At 37.0% G+C, this 18,116-nt stretch overlaps 2 protein-coding genes across 3 annotated transcripts; one reads left to right on the forward strand and one right to left on the reverse strand.

The window, feature by feature from the left end:
• Positions 1-173: 173 nt before the first annotated feature.
• On the reverse strand, positions 174-8,752 carry LOC107756298 (3-hydroxy-3-methylglutaryl-coenzyme A reductase-like). 2 transcript variants are annotated; one of them, XM_016573333.1, is made up of 22 exons: positions 8,520-8,752; positions 8,059-8,086; positions 7,773-7,962; positions 7,508-7,619; positions 7,320-7,407; positions 7,114-7,198; positions 6,906-7,011; positions 6,676-6,782; positions 6,480-6,599; positions 6,220-6,380; positions 5,507-5,748; positions 5,247-5,416; positions 4,732-4,926; positions 3,647-3,805; positions 3,353-3,510; positions 3,167-3,272; positions 2,584-2,754; positions 2,305-2,445; positions 2,144-2,187; positions 1,983-2,097; positions 1,629-1,783; positions 174-1,431 (listed from the first exon to the last, which is right to left on the reverse strand). In XM_016573333.1, exons 3-22 carry the CDS (start codon positions 7,935-7,937, stop codon positions 1,377-1,379), a joined length of 2,655 nt encoding a protein of 884 aa, XP_016428819.1. In that variant the 5' UTR covers positions 7,938-7,962; positions 8,059-8,086; positions 8,520-8,752; the 3' UTR covers positions 174-1,376. The 2 variants fall into 2 exon arrangements, with proteins under 2 accessions (XP_016428819.1, XP_016428818.1); XM_016573332.1 differs by lacking the exon at positions 8,059-8,086.
• Positions 8,753-9,867: 1,115 nt separating this feature from the next.
• Positions 9,868-14,095, forward strand: LOC107756247 (ankyrin repeat domain-containing protein 12-like). The gene is made up of 8 exons (XM_016573282.1): positions 9,868-9,944; positions 10,541-10,627; positions 11,452-11,621; positions 11,749-11,910; positions 12,132-12,274; positions 12,403-12,541; positions 13,682-13,758; positions 13,879-14,095. Exons 1-8 carry the CDS (start codon positions 9,868-9,870, stop codon positions 14,047-14,049), a joined length of 1,026 nt encoding a protein of 341 aa, XP_016428768.1. The 3' UTR covers positions 14,050-14,095.
• Positions 14,096-18,116: the final 4,021 nt, after the last annotated feature.

Raw genomic sequence — 18,116 nt, forward strand, 5'->3', positions numbered from 1 at the left:
AACGCACTGGATAGCTGGCCAATCACAGCACACCTCGCTTTTCAGACCGATGAGCTTTGTAAAAATCTACGCGTTTCAGAAAGGCGGGGCATAGAGAAACAATAATGTACAGTATGTGGAAAATAATGTTTTTTTTTAACCTTAAACCACAAACACATTTCATTACACCAAATACAAAAAATAATGTTATTTTTAGCAACATCATATGACCCCTTTAAACCTTGAATATTTTCTTGAGTTTTTGTATCGAGTTGCCCAAGTAAGAAGCAGAATATGATCAAGCACAGGTCAATTAATTTTGTATTTTCTTTTATTATAAAAATATACAAAACTTTGCAGTTTATTGAATAATTTGAATTGTGCCTTTGGGGGAAAAAAATAGCAAGCTTGCTTTCAATGTCTTCAGCATGAAACATACATGTCTAAACAGCCACACATTTCCATGACATGAAAACTAGAACCAATTGTATAAAAGCCATTTCAAGCCTTTGGAAACATGCAATGCGTTAAGTTGCGTATTGTTACATAAACCCATTTTAGAGGTGTTCAGACACAAAGAAATAGCTAAATGAACAAAGAACTGAAACATCAAATGGATTGTAGCACCTTTTGAAATATTTGTGACCATGCCATAGCACAACCCTTTTACACAAGTCATTCAATTCATTCCTGTGTCACAGACAAAAAAAACATCACGAGCACTGCTGACGGCTGCATTTGGCAATTTCGTAGTTGTTCTGTATTATTCTACATGTGTACCAACTAGTGAATCATAGTACTTTAAACTCCTCTCTTTATCGGCACTGCCCTACGGCATTTCCTTTGTAAGTGCAATGAAGATTAAACTTTCTCCTTCCCTTTCTGTCTAATGTTGTTGTTTCCAGTTTGGCAAAAAGTTGGCAAACAGACCGTTAGCTCCCTGTTGCTATCACCAACAAATAATGAAGTAAAAAAATTTACTCAGCTTTAACCCATCCAGTCGGTCCTGTAAGTGACCTGAACTGCATTGATTTTAGGAAATAAGTTAAACTATGTGGCCTTCTGTATCTCTATGTACTGGCTGCAGTGGATATAAGAGCAGATTTGCTATCCATAGCAAATTAAGCTTAACAAAGCAGATCTGGAAACAGCGATTTCTGCTCAGATATGATTTAGAAATACTGGCTATAGGCTTCTAAACACAGCTGGTCTTGATTCCAGTCTTTAATTTCAACCATTTTACTTTTATCTGTTTAACTCATGTTTAACCGATCAGGGGATCCATGAACTGTATTCCTTTTGCTGGCCTTTAAAATAATCTCAATTACTAATCATTGTGCCTTAAACGTGAGATCCTCTTTCTTTATGGCCCTTTTCCATTTTCAGCATGTGAAGTCTCAAGATGCCTGCTTAGTACATGTTCCTGGAGCTTCTTGCAAATTCACTTTTGATCTATAGCCAAAATATATTTAAAAAAAAACAATTATACAGGTGTTTGCAGATGATAGTTTCTTACAAAACATTGTCAGTCTATAATTTTATACTATATTTTAATTTGTAAGATTATTTTCTTAGATTCTGATTTATATATATATATATATATATATATAATTAGAATGTTGTATTAATATATAATAAATAGTTCTTACCTGTTGTGAGTCATGTGACTTTTGACCAGGTGTCCAGCAGTGAGTGCAGCCATGAGTGACAGCTCTCCTGCAAGCACGGTAGCACACACCACCTTGGCAAGCTGTCGGGCATTTTCACCCGGGCACTCCTGACTGGCACCCAGCACACCTAACATCTGACAGGAGGACAGAGAGAGAATAAACTGCATGAGACCAGCTATGAAAGTGGATTTATCAACTGTACATCCACAATGAAACGAAAACATTCTTTTGTCATTCATATATGTAAAATAATAATCCTGTATCAAGTACCTGCAGGGGTGTGAAGTAACGAATTACAAATACTCACGTTACAGTAATTAAGTAGTTTTTATCCTGTAAACAGGCCTGCTGGGGAGGAAGGTTAGTGCCTCCGCCCACAGTGCCCAGCTCAATGGAGGGCATAGTACAGCTGATATAAAGATCGTCCCCGGTGGGGCCTGAGGCCTCCATATCAGCTTCCGAGTCATCATGTGGTTGACACATCCCACAAGGACATAATAGTGATACAATTAGAGCTGCCCACTGTCTGCGCTGGGTCCTGTCAAGGACAAATTCATTTAGTTGAATTCACTTGTAAACATCTGTACCACCACTATATAATCACATATCATAATCCTTATCAAAATCATACTGTAAACAAGACATCTTTTATTACCTGTCCACAAGCAATATAGATGGCAGCTACGATGTTGGCAGCATGAGCGTTATAACCTCCAATGCTTCCAGCCATAGCAGATCCAATCAAGTTCTTGCTGATGTTGACGTCTACCAGAGCCTCAGTCGACGTCTTTAAAATCTGCACACAAACACACTTGCGTGAGACTGTCATTCCAAAAACAAATGTATATCCTTATTCAGTGTCAACAGGCATTTCTAATGCCAGTATTCAGCTTTTGCAGGACATTTTGTAGAATATGATGAGGTGTAGTTGTACCTCTTTGACAACTTTGGCTGGGATGGTGGTCTCACACACCACTGACTTGCCCCGGCCCTCAATCCAGTTGATGGCGGCAGGTTTTTTGTCAGTACAATAGTTTCCACTAACAGCCAAAATTTGAAGCTCTGGAAATTCCTCCTTCAGCCTGGTAAGAGCCTGTTCTGTGCCCTGGTGACCAAAGAAAAAAAATACATGAGCTCTTCTTAAAAACTCAGTCAAGCAAAGGAAATGAGTCATGGAAGATTAATTTAAAGGGATAGTTCACAAAAAAAATTAAAATTGTCATAATTTACACACCTTCAAGTTTCTTTCTTCTGTTGAACACAAAAGAAGATATTTTGAAGAATGTTGGTAACCAAACATTTGACAGTAGCCATTGACTTCCATAGTATGGAAAAAAATATGGAAGTCAACGCCTACCGTCAACTGTTTGGTTACCAACATTCTTCAAAATATCTTCTTTTGTGCAACATGAGGGTGAGTAAATGATGACAGAATATAAATTTTTGAGTGAACTATCCCTTTAATATACACAGTGACCATGTTTCACAACATTTTGTAAAATACAGTACTTGCGTACTTTTGAGATCATGTTCATCCCCATTGCATCTCCAGTTCTGGACTGGAATCGAATGTATAGATTGCGACCTGCCAGACCAATCAGAAGCTTCTCCAATCGTGCAAACCTACACACACAACACAAATCGATGTTACATAATCATAATTTTAAAAATGACTAAATCAGTTCACTGAAATAATCCCGTACCTGCTGGTCTGGTCAAAGGCCTCCTTGATGCTCTTGAAGCCCTCAGTGCTTTCCAGCCAGGCCTTGACTTCAGCCGCCTGACAGGCAGAAGGCAGACGCACCACCGGCCCTCTGGTCATTCCATCTGCAAGAACACGACTATTGGCACCGCCAGCCAGCTATGGGAAATCCATTCACGACAGAGCATTAGATTAATGAGCTTTAGACTTTACACAACTTTACCAGTTCAGATGTGTGTGAAATGTGTTTGCTTTCAGCTTCCCTTTGAGAACTTAAAAAGAAAGTTTTGCTTACTGCTATAGCTCTGCAGCCTCTATTTGTGCTGGCAACTAGACAGCCCTCAGTTGTTGCCATGGGGACCTGAAACTGCTTTCCATCCAATAGCAGAGGCCCAGCAACCCCCACAGGAACTGGCATGTAACCAATGACATTCTCACAGCATGTTCCCATCACCTGGAATAAAAAAAACATGAAAATGAATGCTATACTTTGAAGGCTGCTAAGTTTCTAGAGCGTTGCTAAGTTTTTGCTTCCTGGCCCAAGTCAGAAGTATGGTATAAGGTATGGTAACAAATTGGTTATGACCTATAAGAATTTTTAAGACATTTTTTAAATTTATTGGTATTGCTTGTATTTGCCTATATATACATACATACAGATATATATAAGTACTTAAATATATATATATATATAAAAAGGTAATACATTTAATTTTAGTCAGGAAGAACAATAAATTGATCAAAAGTGTCAATCAAGATTTATAATATTACAAAAGATTTCTATTTCAAATAATTGCTGTTCTTATAAACCTTCTATTCATCAACGAATCTTAAAAACATCACAGTTTCCATAAAAAGCAGCACAAGTGTTTTCAACATTGATAATAAGAAGAAATGTTTCTTGAGCAGAAAATTAGCATATTAGAATGATTTCTGTCGGATCATGTGACACTGAAGACTGGAGTAATGATGCTGAAAATTCAACTTGCTATAACAGAAATGAATTAAATCTGTAATTAATAATAATAATAATTCACAATATTACTGTTTTTACTGCATTTTTGATCAAGTAAATGTAGCTTTGGTGATCATAAGAGGCTTCTTTCAAAAACATTAAAAAGTTTAGTGGATCTCATCATAAAAAAAATAATGTGGAAAGGTTTTAATATTAGTGCATCCCTAGTTTGATCAAATCAATAAAGCACCATTAATTAAATGTGACCCTGGATCACAAAACCAGTCTTAAGTCGCTGGGGTATATTTGTAGCAATAGCCGAAAATACATTGTATGGGTCAAACTTATAGATTTTTCTTTTATGCCAAAAATCATTAGGATATTAAGCAAAGATCATGTTCTAATGTAATGAGCTGATGTCTTACCTTAGAGTAGTCGTAGTCTTTATAAGGCAGGCAGGTGAGAGCTGTGGGTTCTGGGAATTTGGGGCTGAGCATTTTTCTACGGATCATCACCCCTCTCTCAGGGGTCTCCATCATGGCCTCCAATTTGTAAGCTGGGATGTGCTTTGAGTTCACCAACGCGATCACCTCTTCATCGCTGAGGTAGCGAGCACCCATCTGCAGGGTCAGAAGAGGTGACACTTAAATACTCACACACATACACTGTGATTATACTTGGATTTTAGGTAACAGAAGTCTACTCTTAGAAGTAAACAGTTTCACTGCATGCTTCTGATCTTGTCTAATGTCATAAACTAATTGGCTAAGAGTAAGTGTGTAAAGAGTAAAAGGAAGATCTCATTAGAGATTACATGGGTCAACTCTGAGGTAAAAAATAACCACAGGTTTCAGTCCCACAGTGAACCCAGAGATAATCTTTATGCAAGAAAGAGAACAACAGTATCGCTGTAGAAAGGAATATTTGACAACGCTCTTACATCTGGGTTTTTCAGAATGGAGAGACAGTCTTCCACAGGTCTGGGTTCAGCAGGTAAACTGATCACAGACTCCGACACATCAACAATTTCCTGAGTTTCATCCTCTCCCAAAACAAAAGTACTTTTATGCTCAGGCTCTTTCGGGGCAGGTAGGGGCCGAATCACTAAATCTGAAGGAGAGAAACTACAGTTAGATTCCACTGTAGGGTGTTGGGTTGGCAGAAAATTAACACAAAAATGTAAAAGTAAGAAGAGAATACCTCTTTCCTCTTTGGTAACAACTGGAGGGGGAGTTGGGGTTTTCTCAGGCTTGCTGGAACTGGGAACCTCTTTCCTACAGCACTGATCAGGAGACCATTTCTGAGAGAGCATGGAGCTTGGAGTGGGCACTTTCAGGGACAAGGTAGACTCCATCTCCACCTGCTCGAAGAAAATGTACTTCACAGCCAGGAACAGGGCGAGACCCAGTGTGATCACCTGCTCAATGTCCATGCCGATCATCCTAAACATAGCACAGAATGAAATAATTATCACATCATATTCTTGTTATTGTTACTATTATTAACAACACACAATATATCAGTACCACACTGCTTATCAGCCAATATTAGAGTTTTTTTTATTGTATCTATTGATTTTGGATAATTAATTGTGCATGCTCATTTCTCCTATTTTTACATTAAGATTATCTTTGCTGTTATCTAACACTCACTAAACTGATCTACACTAACACTCACTAAATCTTTAGAAAAGTAACAATTAAATAACACTGTTAAATGCAATCTTTAGCAAATCTCAAAATAGATTTCTATGTCAAATGTTTATACTGCACATTATAATGTTGTGTATCTATAGTCAAATTGATACATAGAACTGTGAATTTTGAACTATTGATACATAGAATTTTAAGAAAACATTATTGGCCAAAACATTCTTATTAATTAAATGAATAAAATCTCTGAAGTGTGCCTACCTGGATAGGTAAAAGTGCCAAAGGGGCATGTCTGGCTCAATTCTCTTGGGCATATTGTCATTCAGACTCACTCCAACTTCAGGAAGATCAAGAGTTCCATTACTTGACGTGGGATCTGCAATCCACCGGCTATGAGCGTGAACCATGACCAGGCCAAGAGACTGCAAATATTAAGCATGATCCAGACCATTAGAAACAAAACCTTCAATATCATAAATCCCAGTATCAAAAGACTGTAGTGTTTTTGGTTCACTGCGTACCATGATCATTTTGACTCTTTGTGTGACAGGGTTAGGCTTGTTGTCCTCTTCCTCCTCCAGAACTCTAGCAAAGTGACTCAGCTGCCAGATGGGTCGTCCCTCCCTGCTCTCTCTAGACAACTATGTAAAATAGGCACATGTTAGAATATGTTCTAGTCTTTCTCTATATGTACTGCACTGAAATATGCTTACATACCTCCAGCACAAGAGAGACACAGGCCGGGAAGAATGTCATGAACACAAAGTAGTTAGCCAGGACAGACATGCAACCAAAGCAGCACATGATCTCAAGCTGTCGCACACCTGCAGGAAAACAATATAAAGGACAAAATAAAGATCACTGCTGCCGAGTTAAACAAGTCGGTTTAATTTGAGCACATTCCACCTGTGCTGATTTTCTGTCTAATGTGGAAGGGTGACGTTTACCTGACATTGTCCCTACACCGATCACCAGGCACTCCACAAGGGCATCAAGAGTAAAAGTGGGTCCTAAAACAGCCATTCCTTTGGCAATATTCTCTCTCACCTCATCCTGCAGGACAGCCAAAAAAGCCATTTACGAAAAACTTAAGACTGACATGATTAGTCCTATTTATTTAAACGCAATTTTAATGTAGATGAAAAGGTAAAGTACCTGTGAGTTTGAACTCAATGCAAACTTGGCCAGAGCACATGCTTTAGAGAGGTCAATCAACAGCAGAAAGAATGGCAAGGCCTCACTTGGAAAATGTATACAAAATATAAACATTTAACATTATATATTTACAAATTATTTTCCAAAAACAAAGCAATACTTCAAAGATTTCTTGTGAGAGTGATACAAGACACAAATGTCCATACTTGAGACCTGTCAGCTCCTTGTCCAGGAAGTGAATCACAACTGTGCTGAACACAAAACTGGAGAATATTGTGAAAAGTCCTGCAATGCCTGAAAAAGAAATGTTAATATAAACATTAACACTTGTAATTCATGTTACCTCACAAACTCCTTTTTTTAAAAAAAAACAGGTTAAAAAACTACAACTCACCCAATATGTATTTGGATCCTAACTGTCGAAGATTTTGGAACTGAAAGTAAATATAGACGATCGCTATGCATCTTGTGATTGTCAGGATAATGATATCACTGCTTAAGATTTGCTGAAGACAAAACAGAGAGGAAAAAAAACAATGGGGATAATAATTAAATTTAATGACACAATATCATTAGATAAATCTTCACTTTAACTGCCACCATGATCATCAAATTTATAAAAGCAATACAACATTTATTTCCACAGTAACACACTGTACCTCCTCCAATTTGGGGCAATCAAAGTTCCAGTCACAAATCTGGTTATTTCCAGTGAACATATTCATGGACATCATGCAGATGGTGAGAGTCACAGTAGCCACAATGACTTCCCAAGGATGGGAGGCCACAAAGAGGCCGTGGATTCGGAAAAGTCTCGTCAGCATTTTGAAGGTGTGTTACAGTCACTTACTGTAGATGACAGAAAGCAAATGTGAGAAAAGAAAGGAAACTTGTCAAACAGGATTACAATGGCAGATTTATGAATTACGAACTTTATTCTGTCACCTCATTTCTGTCATTTATTCTGTCAACGCTGCAGTTTCATAAGTATGAAATCATGCAAAAAATTATATAAAAAAACACTTAAAGTGCTCCAAGGGTATAACTTATATTTTATTTAAATAAAAGTTGTTTTTGAGTTGTTTATAGAAATGGTCTTTATTACACTATACTACAGTAGCATCAGATGGCTTGACATAAATATATATATTTAAAATTATATATATATATATATATATATACACACACACACACAAAAAGCTGAGTCACCTAAACACCTACATTTCGTGTTCTGCTTTCTAAGCCTACATCACCAACAGTGATGATAAAACATGAGTCACTGATGCAATAATGCCGAAATGAACTGGGGGGGAAGAAATCGACATTCGAAACTTGGATCATGGACAACACTAACTAGGCATGTCTAAAATAAAAGCTTTGGCTGTAGATCTGATGCGGCTACTTACCAATAGGGGTCAATGAGGGTTTACGAATTAGTACACCAAGAGCAAATCACTGTAAAATCCTCCACATATGCGGCTGATTAAATAAAAGCCTATATATATATATTCACTGTTATAAATTAACATTTAGCGGTGCTTTTCATGATTAGAGTGGCCGAAATAAATAAATGTAGACGATATTAATCCATATCCCGACGTTTGAGGACTCCAGTCGCAAAAACCGGCATCCTCCTAAGCTTATGAAGCGATGGCATGGCTCTGCGTCAGTAGAGCGGAGAGCCAATCAAATCCTCGAACCATACAGCTACGCGACAAAATCACGCCCACTTTCCTGCGAATGTTGTTGAGGGCGTGTCCTGACCATCATCATTTGAATTTGTATGAGGTCGGTGTGTGAACCTTGGCCCAGCCTTGACCGCAAAAATATCCGACCTTGTAATGTTAACTGTAATAGATACAGGAATAAGGAATGCTAATTAATCTTGCTAACCTTTTATTTTTTAACAATAACAATAATCTGATCTAATGTTTGTTCTGTTTTCATGAAACATTTCAGAATGTATAACTTAAAATAATATAATAAATAGATCTATAATAAAATTAAATAAAAAATCCAGTAATTAGCATATAGTAATTTGGCCTGCAAATATCTGTGCTCGTTTACTTTGTATATAGCAGCTTTTCAGATCTCTGTATTCTTTAAACTGATTTATATAAAGATGATCAGCAAGTATGTGTGTGATGTAGGGGTGTTGCAGGCGCTCTTGTATTTATCTACTGAACTTTAGAAATGCGTGCCACTGACATGATAAATTCTTCTCAGAACTAAGTTTGCATGAATTTTCACTCATCACCATACAAAAGCAAATAGCTTATGTAGTTGGTGTTTTTATAGATGCCCTGTTTGTCAGCCATAATGTTCGATAACACGAGAACAAAGCAGTGTAGTATGTAAACATTTTTCAAAAATATAATTCATTTTATAATTTTAAGTCATTTTTATTTAGGAAGATTAGTGCATCTTTAAAAGTAAACAAAAACGTTTATGAATAAAGGAATTGCTAAGATCTTAATGATTTTTAATCTATTTATGTATATTATTTTAAGACAACAGATTAAAATGATAATAATAATAATAGAAACATTAAAAACTCCTCTCTATCAGATCTTGATTTGACCAATCAGATTAGAGCTATTAACCCAATTTGCCGCCAAAAACCAACAGAAATGATAACACACCTTCATAATTAATCATAGCATCCGTTGCTAAATATTCCCAATGTAACGACACGTTGCTCTTATATTTAGTGTCTTGTCTTGTGTCGTGTCGTATTGTTAAATGCAAACAAATATGGATTTAGAGCAGGAGGAAACCATCGCGACCGACGACGACAGTGGTGAAGCAGACCAGGGTTTTTACCTCAGCAGGTCAACTCATTAACGGCTAACGGATGCGTTTCTACGTTATGTTCTGCGCCAATAAATGGAGCGAAAATGTCAGATTTGCAATGCTAACTACTGGTTGATGTATTATTGTAGGTTGATGTTGACAGAACAGTTCTCATCCCCCACTGTCGCCTCTCTTCGTGTGTTGAGTGAAGGTACAAGTTCGGTTCAAGACGGTTTGAGAATCGGTCTTAGTAATCACCACTAATTATACTAGCATTCACTGTACAGTTCCAGCAGCAGCTGAAGTAACGTTAGTTTCTTTGTTTGACAGAGATTTCCCCTCAGATTGACCTGCAGTGTCTCACTGGACAAAGCAGAAAGACATTCACAACAAAACAGGTAACGTTAGATTACATTCGACGGCACATGCTGAGGTCCTAATCAAATCTACACTTCAGCATTTCTACATATATTATGTGTTGAAGTCTCTATTATTTTATTACAAGCAAACCCACAGCACTGTGGTTACACCAACAAATCCTGCAAGGTTTGTAAACCTTTTTTAGACTTAAAAAAATATGCATTCAACTGTAAAATTCACAGAATAATAATTTGCTTTGCTCTGTGTTTATCAGAGTTAAAGCTCTTGTTAACGAAGAAGAAAGTTCTTCAGAAAGGGAACCCAGAGAAGGTAATCCAGTTGATGCACCTAGTCTGGAAAAGTAAACCTTCGAACTTTAAACAAGTTCCATAAGATCCTCAACTAGATAAATAGCTCTTCAAAACGTTTGCAATGTGAGCTACACACCTGATCCACCCTATTTCACTGTTTTGGAGAGTCAATAAGCAGTTCAGACTTCTGATCTTTGGCTAATTCGTATGTAACTTCTGCCCCCTAGTGTTGAGACCCATTCCCATAAATGGCACCATCTCATTAGATGCTTCTTACCAGCAGTCTTGGCCTACTTTGAGACGTTCAGTGAGAATAAATGGCAAAACAGTTGGAACAAAAGCTGATCCAGTGGCCACAATGAAGAGCACTCAACTACTGAATACTCAACACAGGTCAATCAGGCATATGAAGTGCACATATTAGTAACTTTCAGATTGTCGATTGCTAAAACATACAGTAGGGTCTAAAACCATATTGTGAATATTTGAGATTCAAAATCTAATTTAAACCTGAAAATAAATGAAGGTTCAACATTTTGAAAATTTTTAAACAATGAAATGTTATATGTATATGTAAAATTAATTACTAGGTAACTAATCAGAGTCAAAGATGCTCTTTGGAACTTATTTTGACATATTATCTAATCCAACTTTTCATTCTAACTGTTAAGCTGATCATATAATTTGTGATTTTAAAAAGTTGATTCAGTTAGAAAAATGCCAAATAGAAGCATTTTCCTAGCATCATCTCAGACTTTTGGATCTCACTGTATGTTACTCGTTTAATTCAGCTGCTCCAATACAGTGTAAATCAGCTCAAAATTACTGATGATATTTACTGAAAAATAAATGTTTATTTGCTGTTTATTTACAGGTCCCTGCCTTCTAAAAGGAAGGAGAATCTAGACACTAAAGAGTACAATAAGGCATTCAATACACCTTTGACTACACATGATAAACCAACATTACTGGCTAAACCTTACATTAGTTCAGGCAAGTGCTCAAACCTGACCACACAAATTAAGATCAGTGCAGTGTATACAGGTAACATTACAGCATGCATTCTTGTTGATGTTGTTCAGAATGATGAATCCATGGTAGAAATTAAACTTTCTTGACAAAAGCATATGTGTGCCTTTATGAGGTACTCTTAGATAACTCTGTTTGTTAGGTTTCAGTGGCAAGTCAGGGAAAGTCCTATCACTCAAGTCCATCCACAGACGGAATCATTTTGGAGAGACAAAGCTGCATTTAGCCGTGATGAAGGGAGACGTTCAAGACATCAAAGACTTGATCACAGCGGGTGCTTTCGTTAACATACCAGATTATGCAGGTATGACATGTTGGAGGATATCATAAAACATAAAATTGTTCATTACCACTATAGTTTTTCATTAGGAGTCGGACACTGCATATTTCACTCTTTTATTCAAATCATCCCACAGGCCTTATTTGGCCCCCAGGTTATAGACCAATGGTCGAAGTTAGCATACGTGTCCACCTGATGGCAGCGTGGACTAACACTTCTCAACTTGAAGGTCTATTCATTTTCAGGTTGGACTCCACTCCATGAGGCAGTGCAGAGAAACAAGTATGACATGACAGAAATTTTACTCGAAGCTGGAGCCGAAGTCAACTGCAGAGGACATAATGGAATTACACCTTTACATGATGCCATATATTGTCAGTATTACAAGGTGTGTAAATTGCACACAATGGTACTCAGATGTACCTTCAATTAACACTAGTTAGTATTATTAAAAATGTGCATATAAAATACACAGACTGTGATAGTTATTATTATGTTGAATACTTATGCTTACAGATTGTAGAACTACTTCTGAAGTATGGTGCTGATCCATTATCAAAGTGTGACAGAGGAAAGACTCCTATGGGCTTGACCACAGACAGATCTATGTACATACTGGTGGAGAAATATCTGCAGAAGTCTAAAAGTGATCCAGGTCTAAACCTCTTGACATGCACAAAACAGGTTTAATACACAGGGGCTGGACAAAATCATGTCAACACCTGGGAAATAGGCAATATTTCTTAATCAGAATCAGAATCAGAATGAGCTTTATTGCCAGGTATGTTTACACATACGAGGAATTTGTTTTCGTGACAGAAGCTTCCACAGTGTAACAGAATGACAGTGACAGAACAAAAAACACAGATAATAAAAAAAAAAAAATAGAACAAGTAAATAAGGAATAAAAATATATAAATAATATAAGGTGTTTTAACGCTGTTTGCCTTTAATACAGCTTCCAACCTTAGTCTACAGTTGAATGTTGTCTATCACAACATCTGACAGTTGCTTCAGAGATGATGGAATCTTCAAATTTTCTCACCAAAACTATTCCGAGTGGTTTGATAATATTCAAGTCAGGTGATTGAGCTGGCCAGGACAGATTATGAAGTGCATCTTGGTGCTCCAGCTGTCCAGATTTTATGATCATAACACATCTTTAACAACACATAACATATTTTTTGCATTTTAGCAGTGTTGTCTTGGATTAAAGTTTTAGTAATTGCAGCTCTTTCATGGATGTTGGCTTTGTGAAGGTCTCTGGTCATTTTTTGTGGAAATAGGGTCTTCAATGTGAATAATGAGGTTTGCTGAATAATTTACTTTCAGTTTTTGGCCGCTATTCTTCTTCGCTGATGAAGTCTTTCCATGCTTTGTGTATGCAGTCATAATCATAATGAATGTTGTACTTAAAAACAATTGGGCTGTTAAGGTAACAGATGCGCCTCTTAAATGGGCTCCCATGATTTGTCCTTTTTGGAAGGAAGTCTGACAAGTCAGCCATTACCTGGAGCGCTTGTACTACTAACCACTGCTGAACACAACTTATACAACACTGATATACACATTAGAGAATATTTACAATGAAATAAATAAAAGATAATTGTTTTTTTAGCCTATATGAATTATATTAGTCCTATAATAATGGGTGTTTACATGATTTTATCCAGGCCATGTATATTTATGTGTTGCATATATATATATATATATATATATATATATATACTCCTACAATACAAAACATTTAATATAAATTGTAAAAATTGGTTTGTTTTGCTGTATTTTGAAATAGCTGAAAATCCACCCAGCATCACTGATTCTGCAGTTAATCCAAGTTTGAGCCAAAGAAACAACCAGAACTCCATCAAAGTAAGTCAAAGATGTGTCATTGGATAAAAAATCTTCTGTCACTGACTGTGGCATCATTACATGATCTGATTACTGATCAGTTACTTTTGTTTCATTTCTTTTGTTTCATTTAACTTTGAGGACACAAGAGCTCCTCTTCAGAAATCAACAGGAACTGCTGATACAAGTGAGCATGAAAGCAGCCTGCAGTCTGGTGAAGCTGAACCCATTCCTGGTCCAAGCAGAGGACAACCAAGCTGTGATCCATCCATGAGGTTTCAGGCCTCTTTCAAAGGTTCTCTACATTACTGAAGGGTTGTGGGACTAGATATGGCTCATGCAGTATTTAATAGCAGTAAACGTGCACCCCTTGACAGTCTCATCTAGTTACAGTGATGATCACAACATTTACCCAACAGTGAAATACACATATGTTCAAATTCAATTAATGTGGTATTGATCAAAGATATGGTCAGGTTAAGTTAGCCAGCTTAAATTAGAACAAAGATTGCTTTTAAGATATATAAAATACTTTCTTTTATCTTAAAGGCTTTGATATGAAAGAAAGTTTTTTTTAAAGGGTGTCAAGTGTAAAATTCATCCTCATGTAGTAAGGCTAGTTATTTTGACAAATTTTGTGTTTGCAATAACAGCTCATAATAAAGTAAAATCAAATCTTATTGTGAAATAAAATCAAAGTTTATTTTGGAATAAAAGTTTATTTTGATTGTGTGCTAAATCCACAATAATTGCTTAAAAAAAATTAGTTTTTTGTGACAATATCCACCTCAGCATTTAATGTTTCAAAATGACACATTAGCAAGCAAAGCCATTTTCAAATTGAGTTATGTTTTGCCCACAGTTTTATTTACTAAAGCTATTTACTTAAGCTTCATCTACTAAAACGAGTGCCTTACATGCTTGGTGCATGTATAAGACAAAATAAAATAAAATAAAACAAATAACTGCCCATTCATGTTGAATATATTTGATACTATATTTCACCGTTACTAACAGTAATTGCACTAAGCTACATTGTGGAAACTTGTTGGAGACACGTCATTGATTGTCTTTTTAATTTAAAAGGTAATGATTTTTTTTGGCATTTTTGCCTTTTATTAGATAGCATATCTAATGTGAGGCTCAGTGTGAATTGGGGTGTTGTGTGTCCTCATTTCCCAGTGGAACCATCACCTCAGACTAGCATCAATGTACTGTGGCCTTTGAGGGACCAAGAGCAGGACTTGTGTAGCCAGGGTCTCTCACTGGTTCAAGATCAGGAGAGCGAGGGATCAGACACCTCAGGCTGCCTAGACAGTGATGTTACAGTGGATTATATTGAAGATTATTCATCATCACCAGAACATTGGACTCTATGTGCCACTCAAGATTTCTCTGGTTCCTAGAGCAGTAGGGATGTTTCAGTGGATTGTCAAATATCTGATAAGTTCATTTAGTTGACGTTTGACACTTCAAAATTGGGTTATTTTCTGTAAGTTAGTTCTCTTATGTTCTTTTACATAATTTGTGCTGCATGCTTAAACAATGATACTAATGCAAAATACATTATAAAATGTATAGTCTGGTATAAAATCTAAATGTTGGAATTTTACAGATGTATGTTCTACCACAATTTTAAAATGGTTTTACATTAATTACATTTGTTTTGTTTTGTTATGTGAAGTAAGTAGTGTTATACAAGTATGTAATTTAAAATGCATAATAGCAGATCTACTCATTTCCCTTGTTAGGAAATTACTGTATGACACAATGTGGAGTTCCCAGAATAAAGAAATTAGGTTTAAACAATTGTCTCCTGAAAATGGTTGTCTTTGTAAACATAAAACACTTAGGGGGAAATTTATATTTGTTGCCTTCATATTTTATTCTATCTTTATTTGTTTCTATTATTACTCTTAGGGGAGGCTGGTGAAACTCACATTTTTTTCCATGACCATAGCTCTTCAGTGAGTGGTTTCCTTTGCACTAAACAATGTCTGTCATGTGAATTTTGCATTGTAATCCAAACCTGCTCAGCATTTTTATTTCATGGACTATTTCAGATTACTGATAAGGGAAAGCCAAGTCAGAGCACAAGTGGAGATTCAGATAAAGTTCGCTCCACAGCAGCAGGAAAGAGGATATTGGAAGGTTGTCAAGACCATTATGGGACTGATATTAGGGATGATAATGACTCGCTGGTTGCGAAAAGGATCAAAAGATCAAAACATGACATTCACATAGAAAAAGATTTTCTGGATTACTTGCTCAGCTTTGTTCTGAACTATGTCTTTGTTGATTTTGAAAGTAAAAACAATGTAGATGGCCCCTCAATTCAACAGAATGAAGATCAACAGTCAGCTCTTGATGTTTACCGAAAGGTTCCATCTGAAATTGTGTGCTTGCCAACAACCAGCCCTGCCATTGAGTCTCTCCATGTGGATAGTATCTCTGGCTGTTCAGAAACCTGTTTAAGTTCACCACATAATGATTTGACACAAATAAGCATCTCCTAAAACACTGCCCCAAAAGAAGCCTCTAAATCAGGATGAAGAATCAGACATGATCACCATGCAAACCAAGCAGGGGGTGGTAGAGATAATAGAGACAGCACAAAGCACTAATCAGACAAAAGTGAGTAAGAGCTACACTGAAAATGGTGGCGTGGAATGTGAAGAGCTGGAAAATGACGCATTGATTTCAAATGCGACAGATCTTATTGGTAGACCTAAAGCAGAACCACATTCTTCTTGCAGGGGGGTAGTTAATGAGCCAGTGAGTGACGTTCTAAAAGATCATGCGAGTACATGTCCTGTTTCACCAGCTTTTTTCTGTACAGATGTTGAACAGCCTGAAAATCCTCACATAGCTGATTGTATTGTCGAGAATCATACAGTTAAAGATTCAGCTGATTCTGACTGCACTGTAGTGGAATGGTTCAACACTGCTGACATTCATGATGTGGCTATCACATAAATTCAGTGTGAACTCTGGTTCTGAAGAAAGGCCCAGAGAAAAGGAAGCAGAAAACAGAGGGCACACCCAGACTCAGTGGCCTCAGTGAGTGTTTTGAGGCGATTTTTTCCTGAAAATTTGTGTACACTGGACAACACTGAAGAAACGGCACATTTAAAACATGATTCATACACAGCTCTGGAAATCAAAGGGCTCCTAAACACAGGTGAACTGAAAAGTCAGAAAAAGAAATCTAAATGGAAGAAAAGGCAGCTTAGACTAAACTCGTTGAAAGGAATAAATGATGCAGATGCACTGAATACAGGTGATCCCCTGGGGTTAATCATAAATAATAGCATCACTATTTAGAACATGGTACTTTATATACTGTTATTTCTCAACAGTATCAAAGAAGGTTTTGAAGATTCCACAGAAAACTCTTGACAAGAGAAATAGTTTAGGAGAGACTCAACTTCACCGGGCATGCATCAGAGGAGACCTGCAAATGGTCAAAGGCTTGATAGAAGCTGGAAGCAATGTTAATATATCAGATCAGATGGGAAAGCCCTTGCCTTGTTATGTGTATATTATTATCTTTCATCTATTTAATGCTTTCATGATGTCTTGGGTGGACAGGATGGACCGCCCTTCATGAGGCCTGCTCTAGAGGTTTTGTAGAAGCGGGGGCCGATGTCACCAGCAGAGGGCTAAATGGATGCAACCCGCTGCATGATGCTGTTGCGTTTGGCTCATATGAGGTTCTGAATTTCTGTGATGATCTGTCCCAATTTTAAATGCCAGAACACATGCACTATATTCTTTTTAAGTCAGACTACTTGTGTTATTGCCAGAATTATGTAATTGCAGCTAAAGCTCTATTATTACAATTTGAATGGAAAACAAGTGTAAGAGCTTATTAATATTTCTGTAGTTTTAAATCTGATTCCCAGTTTGCCACCAGCACTTCACCAGCTCATTCACACTATCAGTCTGTACATAAAAGTAAATGCAGTTTCAAAAGCAGTTAAAGTTCTGATCTTGATGTTTTATGCCAGTGAGGCTTCTCCTGTTTGGCTCAAGCCCTCGTGACAAGAATATGCAGGGACAGAGTGCAGCAGACCTCACAGCACATGAAACCATCAAAGAGCTGATTTTGACATTTAAAGGACCTTTTCGTAAACCTGTCCAGACAACTGACCCTTCCAAACAGGGATCTCAGCTTTTGGCTGCAGAGCAAATGCAGCCAGGTAAAATACTCTGCATGGAAGACACTGAAAAACAGTTTTTTATATCCATGGATATGTTTAATGTATGTTGAGTTTACGGACATCCCATAAGCATTAAGGGACCCCCCATAACACCCCAAAAAATATACTTGGGGGGGGGGGGGGGTGGTTTTTTATAACACCCCCCATAACACCCAA

The sequence above is a fragment of the Sinocyclocheilus rhinocerous genome, unplaced genomic scaffold, assembly GCF_001515625.1.
Source record: "Sinocyclocheilus rhinocerous isolate Xijiao unplaced genomic scaffold, SAMN03320098_v1.1 scaffold1043, whole genome shotgun sequence".
In the NCBI taxonomy this organism is placed as follows: Eukaryota; Metazoa; Chordata; class Actinopteri; order Cypriniformes; family Cyprinidae; genus Sinocyclocheilus; species Sinocyclocheilus rhinocerous.

Bases quoted from the DNA above. Each gene is read 5' to 3' on its own strand.
- LOC107756298 (XM_016573332.1), bottom strand. From the start codon at position 7,937: ATGCTGACGAGACTTTTCCGAATCCACGGCCTCTTTGTGGCCTCCCAT. The intron at 7,012-7,113 runs GTACTTTACCTT...GCTGTCCTGCAG, and splicing joins CATTGAGTTCAAACTCACAG to GATGAGGTGAGAGAGAATAT. The intron at 2,188-2,304 runs GTAATAAAAGAT...TGTCCTTGACAG, and splicing joins TCTATATTGCTTGTGGACAG to GACCCAGCGCAGACAGTGGG.
- LOC107756247 (XM_016573282.1), top strand. From the start codon at position 9,868: ATGGATTTAGAGCAGGAGGAAACCATCGCGACCGACGACGACAGTGGT. The intron at 9,945-10,540 runs GTCAACTCATTA...TGTGTTTATCAG, and splicing joins CAGGGTTTTTACCTCAGCAG to AGTTAAAGCTCTTGTTAACG. The intron at 11,911-12,131 runs GTATGACATGTT...ATTCATTTTCAG, and splicing joins TAACATACCAGATTATGCAG to GTTGGACTCCACTCCATGAG.